The following is an 11,096-nucleotide window of genomic DNA, read 5'->3' as shown; positions in this document are numbered from 1 at the left end:
TGTGTGGAGCTATGATAGTTATTGAGTCTCACACTTGTGGTCTGTGTGTATATGTTGTCTTTGTATTTTCTACAGGCTGCTGCAGTGCGACGTGTTGACATTTGAACAGATACATGAGCTTGCCACACCTGCAGCAACCTGCAGAATATAGTGGCCTCGACGAGGACAGCAAGGCAGCTGCTTGTCAATGGTTTCCTCATTTGTATGTCATCATTTGTTTAATTAGTGAGTTTATTTTAGAGGTAATCTTTCCAGATGGGAATTATTTGAAATAGCATTACAGTCAGGTTGAGAAAACAAAACTAGTTTATAAATGATTTTAAATTGACACACATGATTGTGATTATGCCACTTATTGCTATTATAAAACTTAAAAATAACAAATAGGTTATATTTTCTAGCATACCATTTCCACTGTATGTAATTTAAAAGTGAAAACTTATATGCTAAGGGAAATTACAGATAATTAAATTTAATGTGAAGGGAAAAGAATATTTATATGAAAGTAGTTGCGAGTGGCGAGCGGAGGAGCGGCGAGTGACCGCTGTCTCCTTGTTTACCTTTACGGGAGTAGCGTGGGAGGCGTCGAGGGAGGTGGACGTGTGCTCCTCTTCTCCTGCCTTGAACATTACACTACTCTCACCTTAACACTTGTCCGTCGTGGAGGCTGTTATTGGGTACATGGGTGAAGGGAGAATGGCCGCCACACTACCTTCAGATACACCACTCCAAGAGGCAGACTCCACCAGCAAGAAAACCTCAAGAAGGCAATGGAGTGTTCAAGGTACCGTATATTCATAACATACGTTTGGGAGTAAAGTTGTCATCGTCCTTGTTCAAAACTATTTTCACAAATGACCTGAAACTGCAGCGCGTGACAGGTGTTGGGCTGCCTGGAGGAGTGTTGGTCTGGTTCATGTTTGGGAGACCACTGCTAGGGCGTCTTGTTCTGTTGTCTCCACCCCTGAGGTTATAGTTGTTGGCTGACGGGGGACAGGAAGCCTGCACTTCCACTCATTGAGGGTCCTCCAGAGTTCACCCCTGAGGTTATAGTTGTTGGCTGACGGGGGACAGGAAGCCTGCACTTGCACTCATTGAGGGTCCTCCAGAGTCTAGACCTACTACTGAGCATCCTCTGGATACCTCCCACAACAGTTCCCTAACTCCTGGGAACCTATTTATTGCTAGATGATAATAATTATATAAAAAATATACAAACAAATATTATCCAGTGGTTTAATTTTTAGAGTGCTGTACTGTATATATTTAAAAAGATCACTAATACACAAAACATTTTGGGTGTAACTTAAAATAATTCGCTAAGATAGTATGAAAGTTTGATGAGATACACTTAAATTAATACTAAAGGAGTAAGCAAAAATAAACATTCAAGAAATTTAGCAAATGATACAGTATACAGGTTCTAAGGAAAGCATGATGTAAACAAGAATAAGAGAAAGTGAACGTATTATGTGGCAACATTAAATGAGACATTCTAACATTTATTAATTGTTGAAAAATCTGGAAATAGACAATTACACAGAAGGTATTTATAAAGTCATTGTCTTAATACATAATTACTAATTTTAAAATTGTAGACGAGATTTAGAAAAATATATAATCTTTTAGGATAAAAACGGTATTTAGCAACAGTACATGTGTAGTAATTAACATTTAATGTACACAATAAGAGCAAAACACAGGTTGACATGTAAGGTGAAAAGAGGAGAAAAATTGCTTACATGAAGTAAATAACGTAGTTTCTCCCTTAACACTTTCACGCGCGCGAAGCGTGCGCTCCGCAGGTATGCTCGAAATGTTCCTGGCAGTGCGGGCGAGCTTGCGGTGGCACTGAAATGTGCATTCTCGTTTCAGTTTCCTCACCTTAATTCTCGTAGTACGTCGTTCGTTTTGGTATCATTGTGTTCGCAATAGAATTCCCTACAGGTGTATATGCATATAAGGTCCAAAAGCCTGGTGTAACTCCCCACAGCAGCCTAAAGTCAGCCAACCGTTACCCGTGAACGAGCACCAATTGCCATGCTGCAGCCTAATGTATATACTCGTTCAGTTTGATAACCTCAATTTTCGTGTTACGTCTTTCATTTTGGTATCAAATTGTTTGCTATATAAAGGTGTGTATTTTAAAACTAGTCCCATAATAATAGAGCAATAAATGGAATTTTAACAAATAATTTACATTTTGGACGCTTGTATACACAATTATTTATATCTTTCAATTTTTTTGACGTAAATTTTCATGATACATCTTTCATTTTGGTATCAAATTGTTTGCAATCTAAAGGCATGCATTTTAAAACTAGTCCCATAATAATAGCACAATAAATGGAATTTTAAAAAATATTTTAAAATTTGGACCACAAAAGTATTTATAATTCTTTCAAGTGTTTTGACCTCAATTGTCAGGCTATATCGTCAATATTGTATCAAATTGTGCGCATTCTAAAGGCACTCATTTTAAAACCACTCCCAGATTGATCGAGTAAAGTTTAAATTTTTAACAAATATTTGAAAATGATTGACGCATCGACGAGTCAAATGCTCACTATAGGGAGAAAAATTGTTGACTATTATAGTCTAAAGAGTGCGAGAGTGTTAAACTGGGCAGAAGTACAATTTTTAATTTCATTAGGGAGGTGTATCCGCAGGCCGTTTAAATCTTGCGTAGTACTCAAACACGTCATCTGACGTGTTGTGCAAGTTACTCAACATGTCACATGACGTGTTGCACAGTTTATGGGTTAACAGGTCGGGTCGTTGAGGTACCTCGCTGGTTGCCCTTCCTGTTCCGTACTGTGTTTGGTCTTTCTAATGCATGCGTATCGCCATTTATATAGTGATCAGGTGGCTTCTTCAATGGTGTCTTACCCGAGGTCTATTTCCCAGCAACAATATGAAGTTTCTTGGCAGTCTTTCTCTTTCTCTTCAAAGTTTTTTGTCAATGTCAGACCTGGTTTTGTCTCTTGGCTTTTTCTGGATCGCCATCTCATGCCTAATACTGTTGCTTATTGCACGGTGTTGGCAGACCTGCTCTAGCTTGCGATCGGGGTGGATGTTGCTTCTGCTCCATTTTACAAGCTTTCTCGCGCATTTTTTCACCTTTGGCCTGCTCATGGGCCGCCCAAACCTTCTTGGTCTTAAGACCATATTCTTTCTTCTCTTCACTTTCTTGTGACCCCTTCGGTAAGAGATTGCTTTTGGAAGGCTTTGTTTTTGTTGGCCTTGGTCTCTGGGGGTCGGGTTGGGAGCTTCATGCTCTCCTCTGACGCCAGGGGTTCTGTTCGTTTGGTCCAGGTGGTCGTTTGCAGCCCCCTCTTTTTCTGGCGAAGAATAAGATGGCTGGCTTCCAGAAGGTTCCATGCTTGTGGACACTTGATTGGTTAGGCCGGGGGTGCATCACGTTGTGTCCGGTGGTTGCTTTACGCAGCTACCAGCGAGCCACTGGTTCTGTGACAGTGGCCACTCTGGGTGGATCTGGGTTCCCTGTTCCCAAATACTTGTGTGTCTCAGGTTGTCCAGTGTCATAAAGTCTAGCCTTCCTACGGTCTACCCTCGTGCCCATGACGTTTGGCAGTATGCTGCTCTAGTAGTGGTTTTTGGCAGCATGTCTTTGTTACGACCCTTGACCTCTGGGTTTGGTTCTTCTGCTTTGGCAGTAATCAAAATATATAAATATGCGGCCTTGCCTACTACAAATGTCTAGGGGTAAATAATTCAACTGCTTAATCAGCAAAGCAATATACTTTAAGGGTAACAAAGAAACCTACAAACATATAAATGAAATACAGGGAGCCAGAAATATTATTGCACCAGAATAAAATAACACTGTATTATTATATATAAGCACTGATCACTATTTTAAAACTTAAATGAATAGATGGGTATGCAAATAATGGACTAACCAGACAATTAGCTGTTACTAAACAAATAAACAGGTACCAAAGACTTCTCATAACATGTCCACCCCAGCCAGCTTCACCCACACGACTAGCTTGGCTAAAGCATGCACATCATGGTGTCTACAGGTTACCAACTAAAAACCACATGAAATCTCTAGATACTGTACTGTGCTATCTGAGAGTAATACTTAAAAATAAAATTATAACTATACTAATATGCATATAACACTGCTAAGGTGTAATTAAGAAATCTAGTACATAAAAGAAACTGGAATAATTACAGGGGTGAATCAGTGACGCTAGGTTGATACACTGCACACATTATTGGAACATCCCAAATATGGTCATCCCCCCAAGAGATGCCATGGTCTCCCCTCACATGAATAAACATGCAATAGCATCAGCAAAATATTACATACAGGCACACTATAGCATGCTACATTTAACTCAACCGTATATACTGGAAAACAAATGGATATAATGGTTAATTTCAAATAACTAAGGAAAGAATCATGAACATACAGTACATGTTCATCATGATAAATGTTAGAATCAAATATATGGATTCATAAGTCTTGGATAGACATTTGGGAGTGGGGGTTTTGGAGGTCGAACAGGGTCTTGGCCACTAGGTATCTAGTGAATGTTCCGGTACCTTCCCGGCCGTGTGTGGTTTTGGGGTGCCTGGCACGGCCATCTCTCTCTCCTCCATCTTGAGACCTGCGGTGCTGCCACCTCCCGGGAAAGTCCCTCCTTTCACATAATTTATTTATTTTATTAATAATAGTTATAAACTATTTATATATACAAGAGTTCTTACATGCTTGTACTACCACTAGCCGTGTAGCATTTTGGGCAGGTCCTTAACCACTGCACTGCGCAACGTGCCTTGAGGCTCTCGACAAGTGATGCGCAACACGCCTCAGGAATCTTACAGGTATAGCGTATGATTCAAAACTGCCGCAGCTACATGGGGGGTTCACATCAGCTTCCTCGGGGCTTTCCTAAACAGATGCCATTTAAAAAAAAGTTGTGGGCAGCATTCCCGGGTGTGAGAGCCTCAGTACTGAGTGAACAACCAAGGCTGGTGCATGCAGCATTAGCTCACAGCACTGCTGTTCAGTTTGTGACCACAGCATCGCCTAATAATGTCAAAATACTGTATATATGTAACTAGTATTATTTAGCCATGATAGTATTACAGAAGAGCCTGAGTGTCATAATGACTGTGTACAATGTTCAAATATCGGTGAATCAATGCTGTTCACGATGTTCACAGCGCTAGCCACAACGCCAGAGCATTATTTCGTCCATCTAGGAATCTTCAAACGATTTCTTATGTTCCTTTACAAAATAAATTTGTGGTCAATTACTCATTTACAGGATTTAGTGACCAGGATTGTGATAATAACAGGATTTTGGTGATAATTAGCGTTGTGCGTAGTATTGGGAGAGAAGGAATTTTGTTGAGGGAGGAAATCAAGGTAGCATCACTGTGTGGCAGCCACTCTTGTTTGGGCTCACTATACTAGCTTAGTGGTTCGCTTTGATGAACACAAATGTAGATATTTATATATAACGTGTGTATATAGTGTAATAACAGCAACAGGAGTATGTTGGGAGGAGCCATTTTCGTGAGGGAGATGGTGTCGTGCTTGTAGTGTCGTCTGTTGTGTGACTTGTCATGCAGTGTATGGTGGCCACGATGCTGTTTGGACACAATACCAGCTTAGTTGTATAGCTATGGTGAATAAAACGTGTAGATGCTTATACATAATGTGTGTAAATAGTGTAATAAAAACAATAACATTATGGTGGGAGGAGGAATGTTGGCGAGTAAAGTGTTGGAGGTGTGAGGGAGGGAGGGCTGGCTGGGTGTGGCAGCTCACTCTTGTTTATTTGGGCTCACAATAAAACTTAGTGTTCATTATGGTGAACACATATGTAGATAGATATATACAATGTGTTTACATAGTATAATAACAGCAAAAACACTGTTTGATCATTTGTAGAATGATATATGTGTCACATGTATGAGCCCATAATTTTGAGCATATTGATGTTCCACACTTTGAACTATATAAATTCTATAAATTACACACCTTTGAATAATAATACAACAAAAAAACAGAAAAGAAACGAATGAGAAACATCAAAATAATTGTGAAAAATTATATTCGTGGCAACTGCCGCCCCTTGGGGTGTGGGGGCAGCTGACCCCGAGCGCTACATCGCTCAGCGCCCATAATTTGCTCAACTTCCAAGCTAAAGTATGTCACATACAATTTTTTTTTTTTTTTTTTTAGTTTCCCCAGTGATCAGAGACTGTATTTTAACAAATTAGAAGAGAAAGTAATTTTTTGGAATTTGTTTTTTTCTGCGCACCATGGGTTTGTCATATTTTAATGCAGAGCTGTGCAGTGGTTAATCCTATGTTCCCTGAAATACGACCCCGCCAAATTGTTTAACTACTAGGTACCCTTTTACTGTCGAGATAAACAGAGGCAACAGTTAAGAATTTGCGCCCAGTAAATTCTCCCCGGCCAGGATATGAATCCAGGACAAGTGCTTGCGAAACGCCAGGCGAGTGTCTTACCATTACACCAGGGTGACTTTGGATAGTTAGCTTCATGGATCTGAAGGGGCTCCCGACAAAAAAAGCGTTGAATGTAATGAAATGCCAATTTCTGGGCGAGCCCAAAGGGCTCCTTGACACTCTTCCCCCCCTCCAGATGGCTGTTTTTCATCATTCAAGAACTGGAGTGGTGGGCTGCCTGCTCCCTCTCCACTCCATAGCGCTAACGAGTGGAAGTGCTAGTCGCATGAAGGGTTGCTTGTTTTGTTTGTTTCTAGGGGAGTTTTTGAGATCTTTTTGTATGTATATTGCACAGTTTAACCAGACAGGTTCATTTTGATTCGACTACCTTCCTCGGTATTTTCCCGGTCGATGGCAATTATGACGTACTTTAAATGTTAAGTGCTCATAGCTATGCCATTGCTCCCTGTTCCTCTCTGAAGGGGCTCAGGTTCTGGCTTGTGGTTCCCAGTAGGCATAAGAACTCGTGAGACTAATGACCCCAAACTAATATAGCACATAACAGTTTGGATAGCTTCAGGGAACCTCCGGGGCTAACCCAGAAAGTGGCGTTTCATTACATTCAACGCTGGTCTTTTATATTTTGTATATAGTAAAGTAAAGTAAGTAAAGTAAATTTTACTCAGGACAGTACATACATAGTTAATTTACAAACATAATGTTGGATTTATAGATAGCTAGTACATACAATACCTACAGTCACAAGTACACTAGCATTTTGGGCAAGGTGAGGTGGGAAAAAACACTTAGACTAAAACTTAATAGTAAGTGAGCTTAAAGTATAAACTGCGTTAAAAAAAATTAAAGATAAAAAAAAGGGGAACATGGTAGAAAATAGCCAATATACAAGTTGGTCAACAAACAGCATTGTTTAAACATAGTAAGACATGGGTTGATATTTAGGGGTTATCTTGAGAGGTTATCTTGAGATGATTTCGGGGCTTTAGTGTCCCCGCAGCCCGGTCCTCGACCAGGCCTCCACCCCCAGGAAGCAGCCCGTGACAGCTGACTAACTCCCAGGTACCTATTTACTGCTAGGTAACAGGGGCATTCAGGGTGAAAGAAACTTTGCCCATTTGTTTCTGCCTCGTGCGGGAATCGAACCCGCGCCACAGAATTACGAATCCTGCGCGCAATCCACCACCCTATGAGGCCTTTGGGGTAAGGTAGGTTACATGGAGTTAATTAGGTAGTACTTAGTTTTCATCTTAAACTGGTTGGGAGAGGTACAGCCTTTGACATGATTGGGAAGGTCATTCCACATTCTGTGTCCCTTGATTTGTAGAGCATTTCTAGTTTGATTAAGTCATACTCTTGGAATATCAAATAGGTATTTGTTCCTGGTTTGGTGCCCATGGGTTCTGTTACAACCTTCTAAGAAGTTTTTAAGGTCAGGATTGACATTACAGTTCAGCATTTTAAATATATAGAGTACACATGAGAGGATGTGCAGTGACTTAATATCTAACATATTCAGAGAATTGAGTAAGGGTACCGAGTGCTGTCTGGGGCCAGAGATAGATACTGTTCTAATAGCTTTGTGTTGGGTAATTAGAGGATGTAAATGATTTTGGGTAGTAGAACCCCAAGCACAAATACCATAGTTAAGATAAGAATAGATGAGAGAGTAATAGAGCGTCACCAGGGCAGGGCGAGGTACATAATATTTGATCTTAGAAAGAATGCCAACAGTTTTAGAAACTTTTTTTGCTATATTTAGAATGTGTCCCTGGAAATTCAGCTTGTTATTGATGAGGACACCAAGGAATTTACCATCAACTTTACTACTGATTTGTATATTGTTCATTCTTAGATTAATTTCATTTGAGGATTTATTACCAAACAAAATATAGAAAGTTTTGTAAATGTTAAGGGTGAGTTTGTTAGCAGTTAGCCAAAGATGGACTTTATTTAGTTCAGTATTCACAGTGACATTTAGAGCAAGTGGGTCAGGACTGGAGAAAATGAAAGTTGTGTCATCAGCAAATAAGATTGGTTTGAGGTGTTGAGAGGCATTTGGAAGGTCATTAATGTAGATGAGAAAGAGGAGAGGGCCAAGTATGCTGCCCTGTGGAACACCAATGTTTATGGGTAGGGTGGGAGAAATGGAATTATTCACAAACATACTGGAGCCTGTCAGAAAGGTAAGACTGAAGGTATTAAAGGGAGTGACCTCTGACTCCATTATGATGTAATTTACGAAGAAGGTTTTGGTGATTGACAGTGTCAAAAGCCTTACGTAGGTCCACAAATACCCCAACAGGGAACTCATTTTTATCAAGAGCTGTATGTATCAAGTTAATCATACTAATAAGTGCATTGTTAGTGCTTTTATTGGGTCTGAAACCATATTGGCAAGAGCTAAGTATATTGAGTTTGGCTATATATGAGTAAAGCTGCTTGTAGATTAGCTTTTCAAATATTTTTGATAAAGTTGACAGAATTGAGATAGGTCTGTAATTGTTGACATCAGTGAGATCGCCACATTTGTGGACTGGGGTTACTCTCGCTTTTTTTAGTATATCTTAGTTTTAACCCTTAAGCTGCTAAGGGGTCCTGAGGAGATTTACACCCGTGTGTGCAAGAAAAAAAATTCTAAATTTTTTTCGTCTTCTAAAAATGTTAAATTGTGTTCCCTGAGCACGGGAAAAAAAATAATCGTAGGTGACATATTTTGGGCGCAATAGACCGAGGAAGTCTGGCAAAATGTGGGGGTTGACAGAGTGGTCGTCAGAGCCGGTCAGCGTCACCCACACTGACAGGTGGGAGCTGCCACAAAGATATTATTACCTAATTATTTCAATGACTGATTTTTTCTTAGTTTTTTTGCAGTAATATTATTCAATAGTGTGTATTTTGATATATTTATATAATAAAAGGGGTGAATTATCGCTATACTCAAAAATATGGTGTGCATATTAGTGATTCAGTTATTATGTTCATAAAACAATAAACAAATAGTTTTGCTGTTATTACACTCTACAGTTTATATACAAGTATCTGCATGTTTTGTTCACCATAACGAACCACTAAGTTGGTAATGTGAGTCGAAAAGCAATGAGGCATGACCGCCACACACCAGCTAGCCACTCCTACTTGATACCTGGTTGATGGGGTTCTGGGAGTTGTTCTACTTCCCAAGCCTGGCCCGAGGCCAGGCTTGACTTGTGAGAGTTTGGTCCACCAGGCTGTTGCTTGGAGCGGCCCGCAGGCCCACATACCCACCACAGCCTGGTTGGTCCGGAATGTCTTTTAGAAAACAGTCTAGTTTTCTCTTGAAGAGGTCCACGGTTGTTCCGGCAATATTTCTTATAGTCGCTTGGAGGACGTTGAACAGCCGCGGACCTCTGATGTTTATACAGTGTTCTCTGATTGTGCCTATGGCTCTCTCGTTGCCACTCCCTCAACAACGCCTCACTCGCCCACTTTCTCCTCCTACCATCCTGTATTATATTTTATTCACAATATACAGACATTATGTATAAATATCTACACGTTTTGTTCAACACAACTGTACAACTAAGCTGATATAGTTAGTTCAGGCACTACGAGTCATTGCTACACACAGTCAGCTGGCAGCTCCCTCACTCATTCAAGGTGACACGCACTAAATTTTCTCCCCCAACAATACCATTTGTGGTGTTATTACACTATATACAGACGTTATATATAAGTACGTATATGATTTGTTCACCACAACTGTACAACTAAGCTGATATAGTTCAGGCACTAAGAGTCGTCGTTACACACAGTCGGCTGGCGGCTGCCTCCCTGAGTCATTCCAGGTCACGTATTAAATTTCTCCCCCAACAATACTGTTTGCAATGTTGTTACACTATATACACATTATATATAAGTACCTACATGTTGTATGCACTGTAATTGTACACCTAAGCTTGTAGGGTGCATAGTGGCCACACTCTACAGAAGCCAGACAAGTCATGCAGACATCACCTCCGTCACCCAAATGGCTCCTCCCAACATAATCCTTTTGCTGTTATTACACTAATACACACATTATATATAAGTATCTACATATGTGTTCACCATAGAGAACCACTGAGCTGGTATGGTGAATGCAAACAATAACAGGTGGCCACACAATCAGTAAACGATGCTCTCTCTCTACGTCCCTCAGCATCACTTTCCCCACAGCTCTAATTATCACAACAATCCTGCTATTATCACAATCCTGGCCATTTTTTTCAGTGTCAGGGGGTCATCTGTAATATTGTCATCGCTAAATAATAACAGTTATATATTTATTTTGACATTTTTTGGCGATGCTGTGGTCACAAGCTGAACAGCAGTGCTGTTCGCTCATGTTGCGTGCACCAGCCTTGGTTGCTCCAACAGTACTGTGGCTCTCACACTGGAGAATATTGCCCACGATTTTTTTTTTTAAATGGCATCTGTTTACAAGAAGCTAATGTGAGGAAGCTAATGTGAACCCCGTGTAGCCGCGGGCCATTTGAATCGTGCCTGGCACCCTATGGCGTATATATATACGCCATGCGCACCATGGCACATGTTACTCATGGCGTATATATACGCCATGTGCAGTTTAAGGGTTAAGGGAA

At 40.4% G+C, this 11,096-nt stretch overlaps 1 protein-coding gene across 1 annotated transcript in view; it reads left to right on the top strand.

Annotated features, from left to right (window-relative positions):
• The first annotated feature begins 554 nt into the window (after nt 1-554).
• The window catches only part of wfs1 (wolframin ER transmembrane glycoprotein wfs1), a 97,497-nt gene continuing 86,955 nt past the window's right edge, over nt 555-11,096 (top strand). The window contains exon 1 of the mRNA XM_045736908.2: nt 555-784. Coding sequence (XP_045592864.1) covers nt 682-784 — 103 coding nt within the window. The 5' untranslated portion in view covers nt 555-681. The remainder of the gene's footprint in view (nt 785-11,096) is intronic.

Source organism: Procambarus clarkii, chromosome 18, assembly GCF_040958095.1.
Source record: "Procambarus clarkii isolate CNS0578487 chromosome 18, FALCON_Pclarkii_2.0, whole genome shotgun sequence".
In the NCBI taxonomy this organism is placed as follows: domain Eukaryota; kingdom Metazoa; phylum Arthropoda; class Malacostraca; order Decapoda; family Cambaridae; genus Procambarus; species Procambarus clarkii.
Note: the sequence above shows the minus strand (reverse complement) of the source record. Positions and strands in the feature narration are given on the sequence as shown.